The 27,897-nt window shown below is 42.3% G+C and overlaps 3 protein-coding genes and 1 long non-coding RNA gene across 4 annotated transcripts in view; 2 read left to right on the forward strand and 2 right to left on the reverse strand.

Moving 5' to 3' along the window:
• Nucleotides 1-433: 433 nt before the first annotated feature.
• On the reverse strand, nt 434-3,727 carry LOC109197009 (uncharacterized). The gene is made up of 2 exons (XR_002058336.2): nt 3,618-3,727; nt 434-690 (listed from the first exon to the last, which is right to left on the reverse strand). It is a non-coding gene; the product is annotated as an uncharacterized LOC109197009 (long non-coding RNA).
• On the forward strand, nt 1,686-5,924 carry slc10a4 (solute carrier family 10 member 4). The gene is made up of 3 exons (XM_019351877.2): nt 1,686-2,652; nt 2,876-3,086; nt 3,639-5,924. The coding sequence occupies exons 1-3, from the start codon at nt 2,138-2,140 to the stop codon at nt 4,161-4,163; spliced, it is 1,251 nt and encodes a 416-aa protein (XP_019207422.1). The 5' UTR covers nt 1,686-2,137; the 3' UTR covers nt 4,164-5,924.
• A 159-nt stretch (nt 5,925-6,083) lies between these two features.
• zar1 (zygote arrest 1) lies at nt 6,084-8,267 on the forward strand. Its single transcript, XM_003439941.5, has 4 exons — nt 6,084-6,817; nt 7,454-7,546; nt 7,688-7,762; nt 7,833-8,267. The coding sequence occupies exons 1-4, from the start codon at nt 6,125-6,127 to the stop codon at nt 7,974-7,976; spliced, it is 1,005 nt and encodes a 334-aa protein (XP_003439989.1). The 5' UTR covers nt 6,084-6,124; the 3' UTR covers nt 7,977-8,267.
• A 1,206-nt stretch (nt 8,268-9,473) lies between these two features.
• fryl (furry homolog, like) overlaps nt 9,474-27,897 on the reverse strand; it is a 59,987-nt gene continuing 41,563 nt past the window's right edge. The window contains 16 exon segments of the mRNA XM_019351469.2: nt 9,474-11,391; nt 12,438-12,631; nt 13,681-13,791; nt 17,190-17,258; nt 17,957-18,055; nt 18,496-18,645; nt 18,829-19,036; nt 20,634-20,855; nt 20,857-21,020; nt 22,824-23,024; nt 24,704-24,904; nt 25,591-25,767; nt 25,945-26,019; nt 26,420-26,581; nt 26,672-26,872; nt 27,736-27,876. Coding sequence (XP_019207014.1) covers nt 11,151-11,391; nt 12,438-12,631; nt 13,681-13,791; nt 17,190-17,258; nt 17,957-18,055; nt 18,496-18,645; nt 18,829-19,036; nt 20,634-20,855; nt 20,857-21,020; nt 22,824-23,024; nt 24,704-24,904; nt 25,591-25,767; nt 25,945-26,019; nt 26,420-26,581; nt 26,672-26,872; nt 27,736-27,876 — 2,616 coding nt within the window. The 3' untranslated portion in view covers nt 9,474-11,150.

Genomic DNA, 27,897 nt, shown 5'->3' on the forward strand with positions numbered 1-27,897 from the left:
TGGTACTAAGGGGCTCGGAATTGAGATCAGGTAATGTTTTTCAGAGGATGAACTGAGGGTGTGCACCAAGGCCCAGAAGAAGGTACATAAGGGAATATTTTTATGTTATTTATTTAGATTTTTACTTAAAACTGCCATAAAAAAGCATCTTATATAGCGCTTTAATATCTGAGCAATCTATGCACTTTATACAACTTGCCTCATTCATACAGGCTCTTTTTTTTCTCCATGGTTTTAATAGGTTTACACAGAGTACACTCATATATTGTGTCAGAATTATTTCTGGGTATGTAAATCTGTCTCTGTGTGCTCTCACTTTACTATAACATTTATATTTTCTTTAAAACCCCCCCCAAAAAACCAATTTGCTTGCACTGTTCCTTGCTCTTGTCAGCTGCAATCAATTATAGTATTTATTCATTTTGTACTGTACTTTTGTTTTAGTCTTATACACTATGTCCAGCTGCTGCTGGGGACACATTATGTATTCTGCACAGAGACAGCGTTACGTACCTGGAGTCACCCGCTGCTGCTAAGGAGGGGACATGGTGTGTTTCTCTGGGAAGGGGAGGAGATTGAAAGCCTGAGTCACCAACTGTTCTGTCCCCTCTTCAGCTCCGAAGAGTGAATTTATTTTTTCCAGACGCTCATCTTCGTGTGCTAGATTCACTCAGGATCATTTCCTGTGTGCTGCAGACACACAGAACAAAGACAGTTCATATGAGTGATGCTGAATATGATAAACCATTATTGTGGAGAACACACTGTCACAGCAGCAGACCACAATATTTCACCAGTGCTGCCTGTGCTGTCTACACAACAAAGGTTTAAAATACGCAACGATCACCCATTTACCATGTACAAGTTTTACCTCACTGATATTTAGGATTTCTGTTAAAAGACAAAGGTTTTCTTTGTCATATTGATGGATAAAAGATTTCAACATAAAAAATAATATGGATTACAGGAATTGAAATTTAATAATAAATATAGGCTTCAGACTTATAAAAAGCAGATTCAGCAACAATATTCATCCTATTAGCTGTAATATTGTGTAACTGCTCTACTCATTAAAGACCAAGGACCTCTGGGTGTGTCCTTTGCTTTCTGGCACCCAGGGAATCTTTTCAGTCCTGTAGGTTGAGGTGTGGGAACTGTGTGGTTTGCTCCGTGGCATCATGCATTTTAAGCTCAATGCGCCACAGCAAAATGTTTCTTAATGTTTATGAATCACACATATCTACCTTATTTGAATTCAAGAATGAAAATATATGTTGGAGTGAGCTTGAGCCCGCTTTAATCATGTAAGAAATAGATCAGACTCCACCAGGAGTACTTTTCGGAGCAACTGAATTATTTAAATTCCAGCTGATCTGACCAATATATATACAAATTCAATCATATATAAAAGCTCTCATGTTGGTATTTATAAAACACTAATCAGAGTTCCCAAGTTCCTGTGTGAGGTTAAACGCTGAAGTCTGATTTTAATAATAATAATCTACTGAACCAAAAGAGTTCTGCGCAAGGTAACGTTTGAGGTGAGGACTCGTGCGTAATGCGACCAGCATGACCAAAAAAAAAGGTGGGGGGGAAAGGGCGGGCGGATTTTCACAGTTTGCTGCACTAATTTAAAGATCAACACAGTCTCTGCTTACTCAACCTTAACAAGCAACCGACTTACCGCAACTTACATTTCCCATAAATGTAAAGGATCTTTTCCATCCTTCTGCAGAACTTGCGAGAGACGAAACAGCAACCACTCAACAGAGTCTCATTTTTCAGGATGGCAAACTGTCAGTGTGTAATAATAAGATTGAAATTTGCGGGGTCTTTCTTCCTATACAGCGCAGAGATCAGTGCAAATGGCAATGGAGGTAGTTATTGATTGGTCCAGCCACTCTTGCTGAAGCTTACGACCCTGTGCTGTCTTTCCTCCAGCAGTTTAGCCCAGAAAGAATCCGTGGCACCACTCAGACTCATTAGACTATCAGTACCATGGCACCATCACATACCCCGACTGCTGAACCTTCCGCAGTTTCTTATTAGTGACAGTGCGTCACTAGAGGAATCGTTTACGCACGAGCCAATACAGGCACAAGGCGACGATTGAGATTTTCTGATCTCCTTTTGCGCCATGGAGAACTCCAGTCTGCCGGGTGGAAGTGCGCAAAGTGCTGGTTCGGCGGACTTTATTACTTTAAAGCAAGTGGATTCTCAGGAGGAGGGTGTCATGAAGGGATTAGGAGCGTTCGGTCGTGCCGTGTTTCTCCAAGGCAGCGGTTACAGGACTGTAGCCGAGTTTATGGCCGTTCTCCCGACGGAAACCTCTCACCTGATGCCTGCCTTCTGGGACTCCCCGCTCAGTCACGGCATCAATGTGTTCGTCGGACTGGTACTTTGCTTCACTATGTTGGGGCTGGGCTGCACGGTGGAGATCAGCCAGCTCGGACAACATATCCGCCGACCCATCGGGGTGCTGCTGGCTCTGGTGTGTCAGTTTGTTATCATGCCACTAGTGGCTTTTCTTTTGGCGCTAGCCTTTTCTTTGGATGATGTGGCGGCGATGGCCGTGCTCCTCTGTGGCTGCTGTCCTGGAGGAAACTTGTCAAATATTATGTCTCTACTTGTGCACGGAGAGATGAACCTAAGGTAGATCCCCTTACTCACCTAAGCATGACTTGAAGTGGGTTTTGGTGTGAACAGTGTTTTGTGCGCAAATTCTGACATTTACGCACCGAAATAACAACACTTAAGAATAACTTTTAAGTTCTGCATGCTTTTTTTTTAAGTCATTGCTACATTTTCCTCAAACGATCCAACACTGTACGTGCTGCACGTCCACCATACTCCTTCTTTTCTCTACTCCTCCCAGCATCATCATGACCATATCCTCCACTCTGCTGGCGCTCGTTTTGATGCCGCTCTGCCTCTGGATCTACAGTCGAGCCTGGATCAACACCCCTGTGGTTAACCTCCTGCCCTTTGGGGCCATCATACTGACACTTTGCAGCACCCTCATCCCCATTGGGTTTGGAGTTATGCTTAGGTACCGCTACACGCGAGTGGCGGATATTGTTTTAAAGGTAATCTGACAACAATTAACTTTTATACATCCGTTCGATCATTTCGTTCCAGCCGAAGTACTTTTGGTTAGGTGCCACCTTTGCGCAAAAGCGCATTGCGTATTTCTTGGTCTCAGTTATTAGTAGTGGGGTGGCTGACCGCTGGAAGAGTGACATCAGAGGCACTATATCAGGAAGAGCTCCTCCCTGTGCTTTCTGATAAAAGCGACACATGAGGGCCTCATCAGTTAGAGTATACAGTTATGTTGGGCACCACAAGCATAACGAAATTATATGCTGTCCCCTTAGTGCAAAGAAAGCAGTCTATCTTAAACTTTTATTATATGTACAACGTTTTTTTTTAAAAGGAGTTTACAATAAATAAATACGATATAAAACAACATAAAAATGTGCTGTTATTAGTCATTATTGGTTGCGCAGGTTGGATATTGCCTTTATGGTTCAAATGAAGAAAAAACCCGAAAATATTTGGTTTTTAAAAATCATGTCTTGTAGAAAGTTGCCGCCATATTTTAAAAAAAATATTCTCACGCTGAATTGTTGTGTTTGCAGGCTTCTCTGTGGTCTTTGTTGTTCACCCTCGTGTTACTCTTCATCCTGACTGGAGCAATGCTGGGGCCAGAGCTGCTCTCCACCATCCCGCCTTCTGTCTACGTGGTGGCTGTGCTGATGCCTCTGTGCGGTTACGCTGCAGGTTACGGGCTGGCAGTGCTTTTTGAATTGCCCCCCAACAGTCGCAGGGCCGTGTCTCTGGAGACGGGCTGCCAGAATGTGCAGCTGTGTACGGCTATCCTGAAGCTGGCCTTCCCTCCTCAGCTGATGGGGGGGATGTACATGTTTCCCCTGCTCTACGCCCTGTTCCAAGCAGCCGAGGCTGGGATTTTCATCCTGGCCTACAGGATGTACAGGAGGGAGGTCCTCCATAAACCAGATCCCATGGTGGACGGTGAGGACACGGACATAAATTATCAAAGGTTTGAAGACGAGGACTTTGAACCGTCATATGGTGCGGTGACAGTGAGCGACCCAAACACCATCATGCTGGATCCTTGTCCTCCTGATCCAACTCCAGTGTAATCCGCATAAAAATAATAATTATCCCCCCCCCCCCCCCCCGCTGCTCCACTATGGAGGGCCAAAACTGCCAACTTGAAAAAAAGAAAGAAAAAACGACAAAACATATAGATATGACTCAGTAATTCAATAGGAATTGAATTAATACTTAAACATAGAAATCAATACAGTTATAAAATAAATATTTGTTTTTGTTCTCAATATGTCACTTAGTATTATAGTTACCACATTTTATTACTTTCATTCATTTTGACTTTTATTTTATATTTATTTAATGATAATTTTTATTATTTATCTATTATTTGACTGTATTTTTAGCCAAATGAACTTTTATCTAATACAGTTCCTTTAATGGCCACTTGAGGCCATTACCAACAGACATCACCTGTTGGTTTCTGAAGTCTCATTTTGAAGCCTGAGGATGTGGTTCCGCAATCGCCAGCTTAATTGCAAAAATCCAGATATGATGAGATAACGGGTCTGACTGTGAAACCGCATGCTCATTGGCTGACTTGTGGCTACATACCACAGATATCCTTCCATTCTGTTTTGCTTATAAAACAGACTTTGGTTTTTATTTTTTAGCATGACCCAAAATGAGTGACTGAGACCATAAACTCAGCAGGAAAATCAGAAAGTCATTTTCCCACAGAACTCTATAAAATTAAGTGACTTTTCGAAACCACAGCTATCGCCATCTGGTGGCCTTCAAGTAGGATACAGATATTTTGGCACTTCTGCATTGGCTTTATTGTTAGACCCGGAGGTTACGTCCATCTTTGATACATGTGTATGATTTAAATTGGTTGATTGAAATTTGGGTGTTTTATTCGTTTCTTGCTTAAGATTAGCAGGGATGCGCACCGTTAGCTCCTCGCAGACTCTGTGCCGTGTTATTGTTTATGAGCTTTTGATTGGCCAACATTTTTTGAAGGTTGGTGTTATATCGCCACCTGTTGCTTTAGCATGCTCTTGACTGCACTCGAGATTGTTTTTGCATTTTCATGTGGAAGGAGACATTTTTTTAAGACAAACTCAGAAAAATCTTGTTTTAAAAAGTACCTGCGTAGCTAGCCTTCACACATAAGCTTTCCTTTTTCTAAATGGGTCACCCTCCCTCAGCCCTCCCATTTATCCAGGCTTTGGAATAGCACCGGGAATACAATAGCTTGTGACCTCGCCTTGGAAAAATGTAGGGCTAGGGGTGCGTTCTCCTAGTCTCAAAATGGTGATCTTGCACATGTAAGGTGAATGTGTTAACCACTACACTATGTTGTTATATAAATCTGGAAACTTCAACCGCTGATAAAGCATATAATCTAATTACTGAGTCATTTATTGACTAATTTCCTTATTTTTAATTTTGGCAGTTATGACCTTCCATACATACTATGACGCAGGGAAGGAGAGGCGTTCAGATGGATTTATCATTTCATCGCTGTTATTCATAAAAAGACATTTTCATCCTGTTAAAATGTTAACATGATTGCTAAAAGGGTGCTTTATGTCCTGAGCTTAACTCGTTCATCCTAACCACTGATGTCTCATTTCGTGATATAAAAAAACCCAAAAGAAACATGACTTCAAAGTTGCATTAGTGAAGCAGGACAGTGTTTCGTTTCAGTGCTTTAAGTGTGTGTGTGTGTGTGTGTGTGTGTGTGTGTGTGTGTAAGAGAGACTAAAAGCCATTTTAAAAACATATCAGACTGATTCATGTGCAGATTTCCCAACAAGCCTGTGCCAAAACTTTAGCTTACCTGTGCTCTACAGTCTGATCTTAATTGTACTGTAAAAACTGTGCCAATTAAAGACGTATAAACACAAAACAGGCACACCTCTGTCACGTGTCTGCTTTTCCCCCCTTCCTTGTAATGAGACATCCTACACCTGATCTTAATTAGGTCTAATGGAGAGCTCCACTCTATTTAACTAGTTACAGCAAAGCCTCGGCCGGTTGAACAAACATGGCAACATATGGTGACGAGCCAGTGGATACCTACTTCTATTCTTCTTACAATCCTTACATGGGCAGATACTCCCGGCCTAAAGACGCGGGGTGGAAATATAAAAGTTACTTCTCCCACTATGGAGACTCTTCTGATGCCTTCAACAACCACCAGCGCGCACAGCTGAAGTCCATCTTGTCCCAAATCAACCCCAAACTCACCCCGAGGCTCAGGAAGGCGAACACCAAGGATGTGGCAGTGCAGGTCAACCCGAAGAAGGACGCTTCGGTGCAGTGCTCCATTGGCCCGCGCACCCTTCTGGCTATGAAGCGGGACTTCCAGCGCAAAAGGAAGCAGGAGCCAGCGACGCCCGGCAGCCCCAAAGCGACGGGCGGTGTGCGTTACCCCCGCACCCTCGCCGTCTACTCCCCGATAGCATACAGGAGCGTCACCTCCTTCCTGGTCGATGAAAATAACAACAATAAGGAAACCTCCAGTGAGACGGTGCAGACCGGTGAGCCCCCGGGTGAGCCGCCCGAGCCCTCCAAGGACACCGAGGGGAAGGACGAAGACAGCCAGGCTGGAGAGGATGAAAAGACCGCAAAGCAACCAGAGCAGAGCAAAAAGCCCAAGCCCAAACAGCAGGCCAGGAGTGAGGATGCGCAGCCAACTGCGGAGGACACCAAGGGCAAAGCGCGTGTGCGGTTCCAGGTGAGTTAATCACACACCGAGAGGTTTATACTTGGCAGTTTTTCCAAGAACTCTTGCGCCTCAACTGCTTGGAAATTGCCTTATTTATTAAATGGATCCTTCAAGGACATGGGTTGGCGCATTTTTTTTCTTTCAGAACTGAACGTCCAGTTTGAAAGCCGCAGTACCGTCCCAAAAAAGTGCGAAAATGGCACTAAAATTCTCACTTGCTGTCCTTACAAACTAGTCTTAAATTTGTTCCACTTCTTGGATACTGTTTGGGTATTGCCCAAGCCTTAAAGGCCTTAAAGTTGTTCCCAAGTTGAGCAGCTCTTTAGCCCTGGTTTAACCAGACTTGAAGGCAGCATCTATCAGAGACCAGTCTTCAAACAAAACTAAATCTTGGCAAGTTTCTGTTTAGAACATTATCCAAAAAATCTGCTTCGAATTTTGTCAGTGTGCCACCTATAAAGTTTAATCTATTTCAGTTGATATGCTAATTAACAAAGTATATTTGTTTAGCCCCCCTTAGCAAGTGTCATGATCATGGCTACTTGGCTTGTTCTCCTCTCGACCAACGTATGTGGATTGTTTATTTTTTTTGGATGGATTCCTTCTAATGATTTCAGTGAACTAACTTTGGTTTTTGTCCTTCAGTTTCTGGAACAGAAATATGGATATTATCACTGCAGAGACTGCAATCTGCGATGGGAGAGTGCCTATGTGTGGTGTGTTCAGGGCACCAACAAGGTGAGCAGCTCCGTTTAAGGTCCTCCAAAGATGAAATGTGCTTTATCAAGAGTCAGCCATAGAAAGTCCTCAGTGCAGCAATGATTGGCTTTCAGAGACCTGCTGGCTAGAAAGTATCTGAGTCCTCTGCTCATCTTCCAGGTTTACTTCAAACAGTTCTGTAGAAAATGCCAAAAGGAATACAACCCATACCGTGTTGAGGACATCACGTGTCATGTAAGTCCTAATCTGTCTGTGGATTTTAAATGGCTTGCTAGTCTCCACTTAACGCTTTCTCTCTCCTCAGACTTGCAACAAAGCGCGCTGTTGCTGTGCAGTGACACAACGACACGTCGATCCCAAACGACCCCACAGACAGGATTTGTGCGGCAGATGCAAAGGCAAGCGGCTCTCTTGCGACAGCACATTCAGCTTCAAGTACATCATCTAAGGAGCGTCTCAACTGTCCTCAACATGCTGGCACAACTTGTACGGGGGGGCATCTTGAGCCACTGCTGGTGCAATGATGGCATCTTGGATGCAAAATGTATATTTGATGTTTCTGTACTTTATTTCACACCAGTTCTCTTTGTGTTGATGAAACTGAAGCACCACATGTGCTTTACGATGTAATAAACAGCTAGCTTGCATTCTGTCTGTAAGCATGCTCACTTAAACTTTCACACTGATCTCAACTCAACTGCAGCACCTTGGAGAATCCTGCTGCCTAAAATCAGGCCGACATAAAACTGAACATGTGCAATAAACTAAGACTGATGTTAAATTATTGGAAACTAGGTTGTTGTGGCACCAAAGACACTGAAACTGGTGGGTCGAAGACTAAACACTTGGCTTAAAAAAATAAAATCATCTGGTCTAAATATCAGTGTATCCTATCTGCTTGCTTGCACTACTGGATCTGCTCGGTGTGGTTTAAGCAAGTGTTTGGAGCATGCTGGAGGCAAGATTGTCTGTTCACTGGCAATGAATGAACTACACTTGCATCTTGTCACCAGGTGTCCAGACAGATGATGCATGAGGAGAGGCCTCCTGCGGGTCCAGGCTCGGAGGGGCTGGTATCGCTATGACTTTGAGTGACGAGAGCATACAGAGCCTAAGAGCATGAGTCTGATTTAAATGGTTTTGTTTTTCCTACCATTTGAGCCAAAAGCTCAGGTGTTAGGTTTCCAACACAATTTTCCTTCTCTATCCTGTGTCAGAGTTCATATGTACAGGGATTTTTACTACAAAACATTCACCACTTTATCCAATGTCTTGAGTGCTTTCTAATACTCACTTGCACCACAGGGAATCTGGGTTTCAGTATCTGCCCCAAAGATACTGGGACAGGAGAACCATCAACCTTCCCACACTCTACCTCCTGAGCCACAGACGCCCCTGTGGATTTGGGAATGTGGCATTTCAAATCAACTACATATTTTTTTAAAACCTCCACACTGGTAAGCAGATGGGGGCGTGCCCATGTGGCAGATTTTGTTCACAGAATTTCAATTCAATTTTATTTATACAGCGCCAACTCACAACAACAGTCGCCTCAAGGCGCTTTATATTGTACAGTGGATCCTACAATAATGGATACAAAGAAAAACCCAACAATCATATGACCCCCTAAGAGCAAGCACTTTGGCGACAGTGGGTAGGAAAAACTCCCTTTTAACAGGAAGAAACTTCTGGCGGGGCCATCTGCTGCGACCGGTTGGGGTGGGGGCCAGGTGAGGAGCAGCCAATCAAAAGAAAGTGGACTTTTAGGTGAGAGGATGTTAAAAGGGAACTAAAGGAGCCTGTTTTAGAGTATTTTAAGATAAATTAGTATATATTTTAAACTTACAGCGACATCTTACAGTGAGTCTGGCAGAGTCCAAGAAAAAAAAACAAAAAAAAAAAAACGAGATGGTGCTTTCACAATTTTAATAACTGAAGATCAAGATCATTCTGTAAGGTTTTTATTGATCCAGAAAAGGCTGGTATGAGTGAACAAGGAAAAAATGTATAATGCAGCTCTACATTAAAATATCTTCCAGGTAAATAATCATTAAATAAGAACAGCATTCATATGTACCAGACAAGCAGGAGGAGAAAAAGAGAAGCTCTGAGGAATGAGTACAGTGACTGTTACAATGTGCCATGACAAGCTGTCCAAGAAGCATTCAGATAACGGTTCATGTCCTGCAGTCACAGCAGCAAGTAGGGGCATTGTGAGAGTACAGACACCCGCTTCCCCTCAGAAAATAAATAAACAGGATCAAAACGCAGCAGTGGATGAGCGCCGCTTTGCAACATGATCAACCTACATGGACAGATTCAAACCTCACCTCCTCCCTCGTAAAGCTTTAAGCAGAGCCTACGCTGCTAACAAAAAGATCACAGTGGAGACAAGGAATGCATATGGATGTGGGGCTTGGCCGGGTTGGTGGGGTCCAGCAGAGGAGATGGCTTGTTTTGATCTCCCATGCCATCACCGCCAAAGGCAGACGGGTGGCTTGTCCCAAACGAGCACCGCTTCCCTCTTTTGAAACCACAACCATCAACCAAGGCAGCCTTTGGGAAATTTGTATGATTGGATGACTAAAGGTGGAGCGGACCATTAATGACTCAAACCTGTTTCTGGCTTTCTCATCACATTAGCTTTATACAGACATCCTAATCGGATGAACAGTGCATTACACAAAAGTACAAGGGAAAAAAAAATACTGGTTTTACACTATACATTTTCTAAAATATATACAGAGTAAAATAAGTTATGTTTCCATAATGAGCTGTAGCCAGTCCGCACTTGTGTGCAATTATATGCATTTTTGTGTGTGAGCGTATACCAGAATATCCAATATATAATCACACAGTCAAGAGTCTCTAAAGGCATCTACTTATTTGGTTAAAGAGTGAGTTTTGCGTGAAGACCTGTTGAACGGGACTCCCCTCTCAGAGCAGATCAATAAACAGATATATTTCTCTTTGTACACTCCCTGAAGGTAAACGTCTCCCACAGGGTTAACATGTTAAATATCCTAACATTTACAACCTAGGATGTTAGCTCTAATAAAAAATACATTTCTCAAAAAAATATTCTTGCAGTGCTTTTTCTCTTTCAAGCATGCGTTTGAAAACTTTTCCGTTTCTTAAAGACTTTCTGAGTTTGCTTATGAATCTTGATGGTGCGTCCTCACACATATGACACCTCCTCTGGACTGCCTCCCAGGCTGCGACGCCGACTCCCAGTCCAGACCCCGAGGAGCGCCTCCGTTCGGTAAGACGGGGCCCCTCGGATCAGATCCAGCGAAAAGAGAAAAACAAAGAACAACAACAACAACGAAAAAGTTCTCATCCCACAGCGCCCTCTCTTATTCTTTCCCAGGCACGCCACCACATGACTTATTGCAACTGAATTTTGCGAGTTGGCTTAGTCTGGGAAAAGATATTAGCTTTAAGCATTCATACATGTAATAATATATATTAAGAGTCACAGTTATTCCCACGCATCCTTTAGCCCTTTATAGGTGGAGTCTCTCTTGTCCTCCGCCCCTCACCGTCTACACTCCAGCTGAGGGGAGGTGTAGAGGAGAGGGGTGTTTTTGTCCAGTCTAGTCCAGCCTGCAGTGCCTCAGGCTTACAGTCCGGTGCTGACTATGTTGGTGTGGGTCTGGCAGGTCTGCGCCTGACTCAGAGCCTCACGGATCTGCAGGTTGAGCTCCATGAGGCGGCTGCTAGCCTGAGACAGGTCTCTGCTGGGGCCTACGACCGCCAAGCAGCCTGTCTGACCCAGCGTCTGGTGACGGAAGTAAATGTGTAGAAGAGTCTGGACCGCGTCGTCCGTCTCGTTGCCGAAGATGTCGTTGGGCCACAGAGATCTGGAGATGAAGAAGAGATGTGAAGAAAAGGGGACTGTACAGAACACATTCTTAGCTGCTGGATAAAAAGTTTTCCTGAGGTGCTTTGGTTTGTTTGTTGGCTCCTCTGAAAACATGTTCAGGTCTGTGAACAAATGCACTTTGGGCAATGTTGGGCAGTAGTTCAGTGAGCTTTAGAAAGAGCACAGTATTAAATTCTAGGCACTCATTGTTTAGGTAATGCTACAGGTGTGTACCATTGCACAGTTTTTGTCAGCAACTTTATTTCAAGGGGGTGTAACAGTCATTTTTATGCACAGTCCCTCATCTTCACAAACTCTGAAGCATGCCTCATCACCAGTCAACGAGCCAATCAGCAGCTGAGACAGCAAACACGACACATGTACACAAGAGGGGTTTCACGACTGTTTTAACTGTGTGACTGGTGAGTCTACACGTACTTCTTTTATATCCCGGTGAACATCCCATCTCATCATTTAGATGGGATCTTCAAAATAACTGCCAAGAAGCATCGCAAGCAGGCCTGCCAAGTCAAAGGAGCTTCTGTCTCTGAACATTTCAGTAATGATATGCGATAGAAACAGGAGTGCATTTTAACCTCATTTTATCTTATATCTGGGCTTCTTACTTCAAATGATCATGCTGGATGTCATAGTCTGAACTTAATCTGCAGCATTATGGGATCCAAAAATCACAATATTAAAATATGTGACTGTTCCAAAGAACATCCTTATTATGTTAACAAAAAATGTTTTTCTGGAGCAAACTCCCATCTGTCTTCCATGTTGTAGTAACCAAACTGAACGGATGCTGTGTCTGAGTGAACCTGTGAGGATCAATTAGTAGCTCGAGCCCTTAAGCGCAATGACATGAAGCACGAGACTCTAATGAAACAGCCAGGAATCAGAGTGCATTAAAAATAACAACTTTTTACTTGTTAAATAATGTTTGACTGGGCCTTTTAGACAGGTGGCTTAATCACTGTATTGCCTTGTTATGTCAGCAATTAAAGCCACTGTTTTGTGTAACTGTAGTGTTTATCTTACCTGAAGATTTTGACCTGTGTGAGAGCAGAGCTGAAGTCTCTGGCTCTCAGGGTTTCAATCAGCGACTGTATGGCTGTCTCTGTGTTCGTCTGGGCATTGTCTGACATGCACACATCCTCCTGACCATCATTTCCTGTTTCCGCCTCCTTCAGGCAGCTCTCTAAGATAGTGAGCTCTTCGGACATGTTGGTAACCTTAGAAACGGAGACAAAGGAGGATTATTGTCACAGCACCAAATAACACAAGCAGATCTTCCTCAGGAGGTGAACGAAATGAACCCGGACTAAATATTACCTGGACTAGCTGACCTCAGCGCTCCGTATGGGAAATAATGTAATTTTATTAAATGTCTAAATTAAATTAAAGCGCCATTAAGGTGCAGCCCAGAGAAGGATGGACTGTTTATCGATCCCGTGGGTAAAGGAAAACAATTATCCAATCAAAATGTCTTTCTTTGTTTTGCACATTTTTCATTGCATTTCCTGACTCCAGCTCTCTTTATATATATTTTAAGTTTTAAATGTATTTTTTTTTTCTAGTGTCACTGAAATAAGGAAAATCGTCATATCATTTTAAGGTATACTGTTTTGCAGTGGTTCCCTGTGGATTTGACAAGAAACTAGCGCTATCAGCGTTAATCGCATTAAAATGACGTTAACTTCATAACCGCATTAACATGGCAATTCTCCTTTAGCGAGTTAACGCGGATCACCCCGTACGAGGGGCTGCACGGCGCTAACACGTTAACGAGCTAACCGCGCTGACGCAGTGCAGCCCCTCACACGGGGCGATCCGCGTTAACTCTCTAACGTAGATTTGCCGCGTTAATGCGGTTATGGCGTTAACGTCATTTTAATGAGATTAACACTGACAGCACTACAAGAATCTAAGTGAAAAGCAAACAAACCCTAAAATTAAAAAAGCAAGTCTTTACATTCTCCATCTATAAAAGTGCACCCACACAACAAATCTGAAAAGCTTTAATTTGAACGTCACCTTTCACCCGAGCTTCTTAATTTTGCTGAACCTCAATAGTGGCAGCGAGTTCCTCCAACTATGGAATCACCCCCCACCAAACAATAGATACACAAATAAATAAATGTGGAAATTAATGAATAATATAACAACGCACGAAAAACTTTCACTGCCACCACTGCTTGCTTATCGATATGCCTGATCTGCAGCTGGACTTTAGTTAAAATGTATTTGAAACTCGGCACACACTAAACCTTGTGTCTCTCACCTCGGCCTCTCTCTTGATGGTGTCCACCCTGCTGATGAGCTTGCAGTAGGCCTGGAACAGCAGCAGCAGCTGAAAGTGCAATTTGTAGAGCCTCCGACATAACTCGAGCTCCTACAGAGACAGAAGACAGAAAAACACACCGTCACATCTCAGCAAAGCGATGACCTAACCTGCACTGAATCACTCTGATCACATGATTAGACAGATGGGTATCCTGGGTTAGAGACGTGGGAAGAGATGAAAAAGTTAACACGGGCTGGTGTGGAGGGCCATCTGGTTTGGACCATGGTGAGTCTACTATAGGGTCGTCCCAAATAAAATAACCCAAATTGGAAAAATTGGTCCCACCTGACCAGAGTCAGCAGAATCAGATGATTTTGTTTTATTATATTAACTTTAGCTTATTTAATGAAGGCATGCAAAATTTTACCTGCACACTATGAAGTACATGGAGACGGGTTGAAAAATGTCATAGCGTGCAGGTAAATTCTGCACAGCTTCATTATAGATACCAAACAAAAAAAAGAAATCAGCTGCTTCTGAGGGGGTCAGATGGGAAGTACTGACTGATATTTCATGGAATGACCCTACTCCTAGAATTAGTGGTGAAATCTTAAATTAGAAAACCTAGGGCATCATCTCATTGATCCCTCAGCATGTAGAATTGATGAGTGAGGTGTGTGAAAACTAAAAGTTAAGCCCCTAATCTCGGAGAACATGGGAAAATATGATTTGAACAAATGGAAATGGAACAATGGAATCATGCAAAATGAAAGTGAATTCAAACCTAACAACACTGGACTCTCTAGCCATCATATCCTACTGATAATGGAGCAGCTCTGAAATCAGGTGGCAACTCTACACTGAATACACGTAGTAGATGAATTTATCTGCAGACACAATCAGTGCAACAAGCAAACAGAAAAAAAATGCAAACAGGATAACACGGTGCGTTATGATTGGGTGGGTGGATGAAGAGGTTGAGCTGGGTTACATGACCAATCAAGCAGAAACATAGACAGAGAAATGGGTGGGGGTAGAACACAGTCTGTTTCTGCACAGAGAGATGAGATGTCAGTGTTTTGTCCGGTTGGCGGCATTATTTAAGTCTATAATATGAGAACCACTTACTGCTAGATTTTCCATTTGCTAAGCAAGAAGGTGAGCAGGTCACACACACAAACACACAAACAAACAAACAAAACAGAAGGAGAGAAAGACCAAGAATTAGTGAGCTTTAACATGACAGCTGAGACACAGTGACCTGACGAGCAGGAGCAGTGCTTTATCATCTTCCCTTCACACAGGTCAGATAATGTGAGCTCACGTCAGCAGTAACAGAAACCTTTATTGTGAAAAGGTGAACAACAGCATGTGCGATGACGGGCAGAAAAGACGCGGTGCCGTGGTGGCTACGCAGAGAGGAAGGAGGAGGCAGTAAAAGACCTCTGGATACTTCTGATTAAAAACAGAGCGTCAGTTTAACCCAAGTTAACATCTGTGTGAGTGTCAAACACAGAGGGAGCTCCGCAGATCTGTCCAAGGAGCTCGGTGTAAGAGAAATCTACAGACTAAGACGTGCAGTGAGAGATCATGCAAATACGTCAAGGGTACAAACTCTGGGTCTTAAATCTTAAATTTCTGAATTGGGAAAAAAAGTATTAAAAAGTCCATCTGAAGTCACAGTTGCAATTCTGTTGCTGAAGACAAAAATTATTTACACATCTCCTTTAAATCTACTGTTAACACGTTAATCACCCAAAGCTAGTAAAAATGGTTGCTGGCAAATTGTTAGAAACACTTAATGCACTCAGGGTTTGTGTTTGACTGGCAGCTGACAGCGCCACTGCCACATAAGTACAGAAATGTTACTTAAAGAGTTGTTTCCTCTGCTTGCCTTTCACAATAAAAGACAGGCTGTTCCCTTATATCTTAAGTGGTCCCCACAGAAGATGAACCTGCATGTTTGATTTGGCACAGATTTTATCCCGGATGTTGTTTAGGATGCAAACCTTAGATTTACCTGCATTAGGAGTACACTAAATTGAACCGTCGATCATTCATGTGTGTAATGTAAACGTTATGTAAGATATAGCTTTGTTTTTCCTTCCCACTGTCGTCAAGTGCTTGCTCATAGGGCGCCGTCTGATTGTTGGGGTTTTATCTCTATAATTGTTGAGTGTGTTTACCTTGCAATATATAAAGCCCCTTAAAACAACTGCTGTTTTGATTTGGCGCCACATATATAAAACTACAGCACTAGTTAAATGAAAGACTTTTCATTATCAAATATAATCCCAGTTTTCCACCAAATAAACAAAAAGGTTGGAAAATGTTTGAATAAACTGCATAGAGAGGCTGTTACAAAAGTTCTTAATTATTCATTAAGCTAATTATTATCAATAAGTACAATTAAAGGTAATCATTAACAACTTGTGATTACATCAAACATCTTTCCTTCAAAAGTGTCTTTAAAAGCACAGACAGGCCTAAATGAGTGCACTGTAATAGAAGAAATAAAACTCAACAATCAAATTAATTTGCAGATGTCATGCAACTGTGTTTTAATGCAACACTAGCAATAAATGATTCCTTTCAGACTAGAAGTGTAACAAGAATTTTGCACATTTTCACAGCCGCGTAACACAAATTGGATTTCCAGTGCAAATCAGGCAGGAACTGGGAGGCTGAGCACTGGTAGCTGACTGAGACACGGGGCCATTTAAGGGGAATGAAAGTGCCGTTTGTGGTATTGAGGTATTAAAGCTCATTGAAACCTAAATGACTGTACTGATACATTCACATGCCTTTAATATGCTGCAGCTGAAGACCTAATTAGCGTAACGGCACATTAACGTCTTGGGTTTGATATGAATCTAAGTTTTGTAATCATGATTTGACTCAAAATGATTAGCTGGTATGCTTTCTTCGCGCTGTGAGAACAACGACTGGTATAATTAGCGGATATGCGGGCCAAAAATTGAATTTCCTTAACGGAGATAAAATAAGTGAATAAAAAGCTAAATCTTCAATCATCTTTACATGTTCATGGTTCTCAAAGGCATTTAAGGAAATGTGATGCCGCTTTTTCTCTTTGCGTTGTTTACTCGCATGCAACCAAAGCATGCTTGTACATAAATCCCTTAGTACATTGCTGACAGTAACTGTTTAGCTCATAGCTAAATGTTCTACTTTGTGTACATGTATCATTGATAAATACATTTATCATTGCATTTTTACTAATAAGTAACTTGTAACATTATCCTGTATCCACAGGAAAGCTGGTGCAGGTTGTTGCTTCTTTTAAACCAACATGTTTTTCTTAAAGGGATGCGCTTTGACTGGCTCGACGACACCTCGTTAATGTCTCTAATGTCTGTAATGCTGTGTAATTTCAGTTGGACGTTACCGATTCAGCTGCAACGCAACACTTGCAACAAAAGTCAAACCAGTCAATAAGTATGACAAACGACATTCATGCATTTTAAAGTAAAAGTGTTCATTCCTACCTGTGCATGAGTATTGGGTCGCTGGCTGCTGTCTTTGTCCCCGAATGTTTTCCTGCAGTTCTCGAGCCACTGCGTAAACAGGCAGGAGACAAAACAGGAGAGAAAAACATAAAAGGCTTAGAGGAAGGAGAGGAACTTGGAAACAGAGGCATTTACAAAGCTTTTTTTTACCCCATGGACATATGCATCTACATTTGTGTGTGTACATAATAAAGGGAGGAGATTTAATAAGTTCGTTGTATTTAGCGAATTAAAGAAGGCCTGTTCCAGAGCATCCAGAGTATCTAGCCCTCCAGGGAACATTGCCGTCTCATTCAATTAGCGCCCCTGCATCCCAGAGCTCTCTGCAATCTCATCTCTTTCTTCCCCTCCCCTTTCCTCCCAGCGCCAACCCCTCATAGCTTCTCCCGTCTGGCCTTCTTTAACTGATTTAGGAGAGCTGAGGGCTATTTTTATCCCTTCAGCATGGTTTCTCACTGGTGATGCAGACACTAACGGCAGCTGAATGTACTCATACCGAACACTGATTCAGTGTCTGCAGCTGCTGATGAGACAGACTGGGCTTATCGTGTGCAACATCAGCTATTCGTCTTTATGTTCTCCTGGCCTTTTGCAGTGCAACTGCATAGAGATGAAAGCCACTTTACGTGTTTCCTGAGCAGTTTTAAAAATAAAGAGGATGTGAAACAACATGTCTGGTGGGAAAAGGTTCAAAGAGGATAAAGAGGCAGAGATGGTGGATGTGGAGAAAGATAAAGATGGCTTACACGCTCTGCTGCCTCTCTCTTGGCGTTGTACGTGTCCAAGTGTTCCTGCAACTCCAGCACACTAAACTTCAGAGTCTCCAACAGTCCACAAGAGACCAGCTACAACAACACAGGACACCACACATATTAAGCCACACAAACATCCACTACATACACATAATGGCCCCAAGGCCTCATGTTAGTGTTAGTTGGTCTCTCCTGAATGACAACTTGGTTTTCATTTGCTTTGACTGTGTTGCCGTTACCACAAATTTAAGCCGCAGCCAGTTTTAAATTGGTACCTATTCTTCTTTCACTTGTTGTATATAAAAATTGGGTTAGAAAAATTTCCTGCTGTGTTGACTTCCCTTCTCATTTTTATCATAAATAAACTGGGCATAACACAAACTACACAAAAATATCTACACCAAGACACACTCAGCACAACATAAACCATTTATATAAAATAATCCAGCTGTGTAACTGCTACAGCATTATTGGAGTCTAGCTTTATCAGATGCATCAGAATGACTGCAGACAAGCATGCGGGCCAGCCTCACCGTCTCTGCATCCAGCAGCACAGTGGGACACTGCGAGCGAGACGTCATGACTTCCAAGGAGCTAAGGAACTGATTACCCATTCGTTGGAGCCTTTCCCCGAGAAAGCGAACAGATGCATGTGTAATGGAGCCAAACTTTCTCTGAATACTCTGGAAAAACACACACACACACACACACACACACACACACACACACACACACACAAAGAAAACAAAGTAAGATCATTCTGGAATAAGCTTACTTGTAAACAAGATGCAACAGATAGGGAGCAGTCCTATCAGCCAAAACTGCAGGAACATTAAAAAACAAACAAACATGTGGTACACATTTACCTGAAAGAGTCGGGAAAACACGTGGAAAGTATAAACAGCCGAGGACCCATCTGTGTCTGACAACATCTGGTTGACATGGCAACGCCAAGCATCCTCGTCATTGTCATAGGCAACTGGCTGGAATGCAGCCAGGATGGCAGAGAGGAAGGGCGAAGGGGGCGGAGAGGCCTGAATCTCTGGGAAGCCGTCTGCGTCACCTTCATCTTGGCTAAAACACACACGGGGGCCAATAAGCAGTCAGACATGTTATACCCCCCCCCCCCCTTTCACTGAAGGACAAATGTAAACATACACACGCGCATGTCGTCACTCGCAGCAAGTAAACAACCTCACATTGCTGCATCTCTGCCTCCCTCAGTGAAAATTCTGCTGCAGTGCAACGAGAGCTAAAATCTGCTGCAGTGCTCTCACAATAACAGCGATTAGCATTTTAGCGTTACACAAACATGTCTGTCTCTCTCTCGCACACACACACACACACACACACAAACACACACAGACGCACACAGATACTCACAGGCCTGTGGGACCAAACAGCCTGAAGAAGCAGACAGAATATAAGTATCTAAAGCCTGCGCTGCCGAGCGCTGCAACGGACACGGTCTCTGTCCTCATCCTAACTACCGCTTCTCTTTCCCGTACTCTCTCCCCTCGTCTGCAGCTCCACTGTTAGCAGCACTAGCGCACTGCACTCATCCCACACAGGACTGCAGAGAGGTCTATACAAGCTAGGCATTTACACATACTGACTCACACACACACACACACACGCACGCACAAGCACGGGCACGCACACACACACACCCGCAGGCACGCGCACGCACACACACAGTACTGCAAGAAGAGCCAGCTCCCAACCCACTGAGGTAAAACGTTGCTGAGTTGTTTCATTTTACTCTCTCCCACTCACATAAATCCTCATACACAGACACCTACACTAACTGGTTAGTGTCCTGCTGTTTTCAGTCAGTCTAAGCTACTCACACAGTTGCTTTCCATGCATGCGTGTCTCAGTTAATTGAACTAACTTCAGTACAGTTACACATGGAGGCGAGTGAGTCTCTATTTTCTAGTTTGTTCAGCAGTGCTTCTTAATATTGCTTTAGAGCAGTTTAAAGCCCTGACTTTACAACTGTCCTCCAATCAGATTTGGCCCACCTTGAAGTGAAGGCTGTTAGGAATATACTAAAGCCTGCCAACGCAAGCCCACCTTCATAGTTCCGATTGGCCAAGCCAAGAAAGAAATGACCAATCACACCATCTAAATCATATCAAAGAAGTTAGATTAGTCACGCACTGTAGATTAGTCCATCTCTTCTTCAGCCACACCTAAACTAGTCTCCAATTAAAATGAAAGGTCAGCTGTCAACTTGTTGTTTTACTTTAATACATTTTTAAATGGGAGCTGTCTGACACAGTCTTCTTAAATGGACAGTTCCAGTCAATGTTTCACCAAAATTTATTATCAAAAGGTGGAAAAGGTCATTCTTATAAACCATCTAAAAATTAAAGAGTTTTAGAATGTGTGAAATTAAAATAAAACCAACTGTACAATGACTTAATAATCTATCAGTCAGTTGTTAAGCATTTATTCAAACACAAAAGGAAATTAAAACTGCATGTCTTTGCATTTCTAAATGTCTCTTATCGATCAATATTTGCTTTTTGGGTTTCAGGTAAAAGGCGATTTACATGATACTGGCAAAGCTGACACAAAAGCCATCCAGCATTTTCTCAGATCTCAGACCTTCTCAACATCTTTAATACAGTGGTTTGATTACAAAGAAAGACTCTGAAACACCTACCTGGACATTCCAGAGAAGTCCGCCTCTTCCTCCTCACAGCGCTCATCCAGCTCCTTCAGGGCCTGTGTCACATCTTCTTCCCACACAGACCCACAGGTGCTGTCTGGATCTGGATCTGCATCCTGCTTTGTCTCGGATGCCAGACAAAGAGGCAGCACTGTTTGGGACTCGTCCTCACAAAGGAACCCTGGTGGTGTGTCTATGGCCGGCGGGGAGGGGGGCTGGATCCAAGTCCTCCTGAGGGTCTTGATGATCCTGAGCATCCTGTGAGTCTGGGAGGTCACACATCTCTGGTGGGTCAGAGGGCAAAGGGGGGGCGCTGCAAAACCCTGTGTCCTCGCTCACGCTGCTGCTCAGCTCGTCAGCCGCCGTCATGCTTATAGCATCCTGTAACATCAAAGCAGAAGGGGGGGCTCAGCATGGCAGGTACTTTTACATTACAAAACATCCATTAAAATAATATTTTTATTTTCAACAGTGGCCGCCAACACTGATACATAAAACACAGACTCACAGTTGAACCTCTCGTAAAACTTGAATTAAGACCACTGTAGCCTATTCTCAAAGCTCATAGCTTTAATTACACAAGTGGGACTTTTAACTCTGTACCTTTTGCAATATTCAGTTTCTCTGAAATTGCTCTAGATGTCACGTTATAAGCTAATGTCTATATAAAAAAAAAAGATCATCCAGTATTTATCACAAAAATGCCACTGAAAATTTGACGTCACTGCTAACAGAACAGCAACGTCGCCTGTCGACTGTCAGAGAGTGACCGGACCGCAAATGAATTAAATTAATCGGTGGTGACTCATAACATCTGCAGGACAGCTGATTTATAGACAATACACTGCATAACTACAGAAACAACTAATGGACTGAATTAGCAACCTAACAAATGAACCAAGTCATTATAATAAATTGTAGGCATACATCAAGCAAGGCTACAATTTATAGAAAAAATTAGTATTAGAGGCATCAGACTCATGTGTAAAAGGAGGATATGCCGATACATAGTCGATAGATAGGAGAGAGCGATATGTTCATATGTGCTGATATGCTGAAGATGGGACATGGGTGTTCTAATTAAGAGGTCTTTGCTTTTTTTCCCCTTTTTGTTTTTCCTTTCTTTATTATTCAAAGTCTAGTGCATTAGAGATACTGTGCATGGCAGACAGCCAGTACATCACAAAGACAGCAGCTATATTACAGAAAGCTTTTAGAAGTGGTCATGGCCATCCCGGAGGGAATGAGCAAGACTATTGATGGTTTTATCTAGAGCTCATTACATTAAGAGCTGGGGCTGTGATGGGGGAGATGTCCTTGGGATGATATTGAGACCACTGGCTTGGTTATGTTGCTAAAAGTTACAGAGTTCACTGAGGGAACCTGACAGAGAACTGATTTGCACTATACACACACCAATGAATTTAGTGGTTATTCATATCATACAGGTTTAAAGCTGAAATATGTTAAACTTCAAAATGCCATGTACATGCAAATGCAAATCAGAACAAAATGATATACTTACCATTGTTAGTGGAAGTGATAAATGTCAGTAGCAGTAAATACAGAAGGCAAGCTATGGCATGTTAATATCATAGCAAATTTCATTGGCTAGCTCTTGAGTTAACTGCACTTGTAAAACTAAGACACCACTTATAAAGGACTCATACTCACACATGCATCTGCCGAGGATTAAGGAGCTGGTGTCTCTTTCACAAGTTTTTAAATGGAGGATTTAGTTGGAAGGGTCAGTTGCTGTGTTATTGTAGGTGAGGTGAGCAGTAACAGCTGACCTGAGGTGAGCTTTAATTTTTTAACCATTCCCAAAATCATACAATCAAGCCCCACTAGTATTAAGGCTGCAAAAGCTACCAAGTTAAGACTTCAGCAACCATGCAGAGCAAAGTAACAAAGGAAGAGTGAGAAGCAGCAGAAGCAGCAAACACAAACATGCACACACACGCACATATATAGATCTTAACCCGACAGCAGCCAGACAGTCCCTCAGAACCAGCACTTTTACTCCATCCTATCCAAAAAACCCTAAAGGTAGCTGATCGTTTGTCTAAATGACAGATAGGCCAACAAATACAGCAAAAGCAGATACGAAATGAACGAAAAGAAAAAGGCAAGCTAAAAAGCACCCGAGCACCACAGTTTATTGTTGCTCCCGATTGATCGCACCTCAGGCAGCTGACTGCTGGTGCTGTCTGAGTGGGTCATCTCCAACATGGGACTATCCAGTCGAGGGAGGGAGGGTGCAGAGGGCAAAGTGGGCAGGACAGTTGCCTCCTCAGTCATGGCACTGCTGGAGGACTCTTGGGACTGCTGCAAAGAGTCCACATGGTTGGATGCAGTGTCATCCGTAGCCGAATCACTGTTGAGCTGGAAAAGAAAAACATGAACTGTTTGGCTTTTTTGCTGAGGGATGTATGAACACAATAGAGTATGACGTAAACCTTTATTACAAGTGTACAAATGCCTAAAGCCCAACTATTTCAAAACTTGAAGTGAAAAAGGGTTACTTATGAAGGTTACTCAAAGAGGAACCTCAGTAATAACATAATGGTCTTGAGAAGTTGTCTAAAGAGTTTGGAAAGAAGACGACTAGACTTCTTTAATCATGGAAAGAGGTCGTTTTAGGCTATAAGATTCTGTGTGTACTCAGTGAAAAATCTGATGGTTCCCAAACAAAAAATAATGGACTTCAGCTTTGCAATAAAACAGTTTGAAAAACCTGTCTCACAAAAAATAATAAAAGACAATAATAACAGGCAATTTTCTATATGATTTTTTTCCCCATATGATCTCCACCAATTGATTGTTCATTTTTTCCCCAAAAACCAAATCACTTTGCAGTGGGATAACCATATTTCCAAAATATAAAGTAACTTTAACATTTATTTTTCAAATACTGATCCTACCAATTACTCATAAAAACCAGAGACAGTCTACCCATTTAATCACTGAATTATTTCATCAGAGGTCCAGAATTTGTGCTGATTACAAGTTCTCGCTTTGGCACAACTGGTTTCTGTATGTACGTTAAATTACGTACGTAGAGTAAGCAGTAAGTAATACTGCAAACTTCAATTTAGTCACTGCATGTGCTGAGATATCTCCAAATATCTTTATGAAATGCAGTAAAACAGGATCTCATTTGAGTATTTTTGTAATAAACGGAATTAGATCATTAGCATAAAGCAATAACGTTTTAATCTTAGTAAAGCAGACACGCCTACGGATTAATTAACTTTTGACAACTTACAATAACATCACCCGTTTCTTTATCAAGCAGAGCATGTTTAGTCATTTTAGTCATTACTGCATCTTCAAACAAATGGTTTCAGGCATCAGATCATGCTAGCATCAATAACATCAATTACATTTTATGAACAGGTTATCTCATTCAAAATTCTAGGTAAATAACACAGAAATACTGCATGCTCATTTTTCTAGTGTGTAATATTGCATGACTACAAAGTCTCAGGGGGCAAATGTCCACTAAAGCCAAAAGCTCATTCTCTCACCGTGCACTACCAAGACCAAGAAGGGAAGAAGAAGAGAGAAAGAAAACATCTGTATTAAACTGAGGACCTACATCCGATAATTATTAGCTTAATTAGCAGATGTAGATAAAGGCCTTGCTGGGAAAGCCAAAGGAAACAAAGAAGAGTTAAAGAAAGGCAGCCAAACTGTTAAACAATGCAAAAGAAACATGCTGGGTTTAAATATTTGATTTATTTTATATGTAAAGATTTTTATTCAGAATAATTTCTAATAAGTTTGCAAAAAGTGTCCTAAACTGCACTTACCAATCGTAGAATTTAAATGTCTAGGAAACAATGAAAGCATTGATCTTAAAGCTAGAGGGAGTGGGCTGAGATTTAAAAAGGGATTCTACCACCAGCGAAGAAGCAAGCGTGTAGCCCCTGTCTGCACTGGAAGCAGGTCCAGCACAGTATGCGCGCGCACACACACACACACGCACACCATGCCAGCGGGCTGTGTGGGAAGCATGGTGGCTGGGTTGGGTGGGGGACCCTGATTAGAGTGAGACTTACAAGGCCAGAGCGGGTGAGAATCTGGCTAGCGCTCAATACCTCCTCCTCAGACGATTCGTCTGTGTCCTCGTGGTTGGTGAGGTTGAGGCTTGGCGTGCTGCCCGTGTATTGGCACTCTTGCAAAGACGGCGTGTCCCCTTTGTCCATGCTCTCCAGGGAGCGACGCCGCACACCCCAGTTGAAGTTGTCCATGCTCTCCCCCTGCAGGACAACCAAGTAAACAGCAATGAGGAATGTGGGAAAAATGATATTGTCTGGGTTAGAAATTACAAAACAAGCAAACAAAGAACACCACAAATGCAAAATACACAACTTAAAAAGTAAATAAGACACTCATGTGATTGAGCGGACGACATGATTTTGTCCATGGGATGGTAAATGATGCAATGATCTACAACTATAAAGGGTTCACAACAACAGGAGCGATGATTTCAAATCAAAAAGGCAGTACTGCACTTTACTGGATGACAAAGGGAGACACCAGGGCACTGAAAAGAACAACATATCTTAGTAGCTTTCTTGGCTTCAGACTTACCTGCAGCTCCTTGTGGCAAGAGAAGAGAAGGAATATGTATGTTAGTAGACTTAAGAAGGACATAAAAGTTTTCTACTACAGTAGTCAGGACAAGTAAGGCAAATTTAACAAACAAGACATTAATGTTAATCTGTCAAACATCTACTACAGTATGGTCAACAGAAATGATGAAGAGTGACTGAACAGAGCACAAAAGTTCAAGTTCCCTACACTACATACAACTAGAAAACCTTTAATCTTATGAGTCCCTTTCCACTTGCTACAAGTTCCTTTAAATTACCATCTTTTTATTATGAGAAATGTATCATTTTCCCCCTCATATAGGCGGGGCCATTTGAATGTGCTTTCTCACCTCAGCATCCTCCAGCTCCACATCTAAGAAGTCAAAGTCCTTAAAGACTCCAAACTGCTGCTCACTGCCTGTATCCTCTCCCTGCAACTCCTCCTCTCTGACGGCCTCCTCCACTGTGGGGATAAGACTGGTCTGCTGGTCTGTAGAGTCCAGGTCCTCATTGGATGAGAATACCACCTGCACAGAATGTCAGAAAATTATATACAATTTTTCTAAATCCATCATCATCTCAGAAGTCCAGATTAATCAAATTCTAACACCACCACAAAGACAGCCTCGAAGCAGAAGCATTGTTCATGCCAGTGATTTTACAGAGACCTCATCTGAAGCTTTAGAGTAGGAGAGGAGTCTTACAGATGGATTTTTTGGGATGCCCGATTCTGGACCACATAAAGATAGGACATTCATCAGCCTCTCTCTGGTTCTTCTCTGTAATAAGAAGACATGCAAGATGAGAAAATGACAAGCTAAAATTCTTTTAGATGGTCTTTTAACAAAAACAGAACTCACATCTACAGGCTATGCAATGAGAGTGAAATATGTTAATAATAGCAACAGACTGATCAGACTCACGTGTTTGGCTTTTGTTTGCTTACAAAATACTATTACAACTGCTTAAAATTAGCAAGTATGTGTGTAGTAAAAGTAATTATTTTTATGGCTGTGTGTGTAAAATCAATTGTCATGTTTTAATTATTTAGTTGCGCTTCTTTTCGAGACACGTTAAGCTCGTTAAAGACAGATCATAGCTCAGGTCTGGTGTTGCGTCACTTTGAGTAGAGGCTGCTTCAAAACTCAAGGTTTGGATGATGTCAGTCTGAGAAGGTACCTGAGAGAGTTGTGGCCTCTTCCAGCTTACTTGGACCAGCCCATTGGAATTAGATCCAGATGATGTAGAGGAGGTACTTCTTGTGACAGCAATCACCTGTGGCTTTCCATTCCTGCCTGCTGCAGTGCGCTGATCACCATATTTATGCCCGATTATTGGTGTCTATAGAGTCAAATAATGCAGATTAGAGATAAAATCAAAGGTAAATCAATATGGTGACCATAGTAAACTTAAGGAAAGTAGGACACCAACCTCTGAGATATCAAAGTGGAAGTCCAGAGTCTTGCCGGGCAGCTCTTTAGAAGAGTTGTTGAATATGCGCGTGAAGGCAATTTCTGGTGAGCTGCAGGACTCAGAACTGTAGGAGCGTTGCACATCTTCTGGAACAACAAGGCTGGCTGAACGGGATACAACCAACTTCAAAATGTTTTGGGCCTCTTTCCAATGTGGGCTCTGTAAAAAACACAATGCAGAAATATAACGAAGCCACTGTGAGAAAGCAAGCTGTGTAGGTGTTTCTGTGGAATTTATGAATGTGAAAGGGCATTTCGGGTCCCAACCAGCTATGGACTCAATTTGTATTCATATGGCTTATAGTCATATTGGTAGAATGAGAAAGGAGGCTTAACACAAAAAGCTTGCAGTTCACATCAGTGCGCATTTACTAAAAATCTCTATATGCACAAATACAATGTTTCCTTTTGTGGAATCCACAAAAGGAAACCCTGACAGTAAGCTAGGATGGCCAAAAGTAGCTTAAGGCAGTAATGCTGTCAGATGAAGACGTAAGTGAGAAGCCGTTACTGCCCTGGGTCAGATCTGGAAAAAACAGGCTTCATAAATAGGTGTAATAGCATCAAAATACCTCTTTACAGTGACCCTGAAACATACGTTTTTCTTTCATAGTCTCAACTGTGCTGCTATTTATAGAGCAGGACATCCCAGTATTTATTCGCGTCAGACTAAATGTGAAAATATGCTGTTCTCAGTATAAAACACACACACACCCCTCTTATTAAACATAAGGCATACTGCATATGGGTGGCTGGTGCATTGGTGATTTTCTTGCCAACCACACGGGAGACCCTGGCTTGATCCAGCAATAAAACTCTCATTCAGGCATATGTTGTCTGATAAAAAGCAAATCCTACAAAATAAATGCTTCTTGTTGCAAGACCTCAAATTAGCAGTAGAGATAGTTGCACACTTTACAATTATCAGCAACAGAAATTCAATGAGACCTCCACAATGCATTCCTCTTTTGACCCAAACCCTATAGTCGGTCTGTCAGGCTGTCCAGTGACGTCAAGGCTCACCTGAACATATTTGCCAATGATCTTCATGATCTCAAGGTTGAACTGTTTGACAGGAGCTGCTGACAGGTCAATATGACTCAGCAAGCTATAGATTATCTGCAACAAGGACTGCTGCATGCTGGGAAGACCCTTCTCTAGCAGCTGATGGAGACAGAAATGAAT

Source organism: Oreochromis niloticus, linkage group LG23, assembly GCF_001858045.2.
Source record: "Oreochromis niloticus isolate F11D_XX linkage group LG23, O_niloticus_UMD_NMBU, whole genome shotgun sequence".
Taxonomy (NCBI): Eukaryota; Metazoa; Chordata; class Actinopteri; order Cichliformes; family Cichlidae; genus Oreochromis; species Oreochromis niloticus.

Excerpts from the sequence above, each read along its gene's own strand:
- zar1 (XM_003439941.5), top strand. The coding sequence starts at position 6,125 with ATGGCAACATATGGTGACGAGCCAGTGGATACCTACTTCTATTCTTCT. Across the intron at positions 6,818-7,453 it reads AAGCGCGTGTGCGGTTCCAG|TTTCTGGAACAGAAATATGG; the intron begins GTGAGTTAATCA and ends TTTGTCCTTCAG. Across the intron at positions 7,763-7,832 it reads TTGAGGACATCACGTGTCAT|ACTTGCAACAAAGCGCGCTG; the intron begins GTAAGTCCTAAT and ends CTCTCTCCTCAG.
- slc10a4 (XM_019351877.2), top strand. The coding sequence starts at position 2,138 with ATGGAGAACTCCAGTCTGCCGGGTGGAAGTGCGCAAAGTGCTGGTTCG. Across the intron at positions 2,653-2,875 it reads CACGGAGAGATGAACCTAAG|CATCATCATGACCATATCCT; the intron begins GTAGATCCCCTT and ends TACTCCTCCCAG. Across the intron at positions 3,087-3,638 it reads TGGCGGATATTGTTTTAAAG|GCTTCTCTGTGGTCTTTGTT; the intron begins GTAATCTGACAA and ends TTGTGTTTGCAG.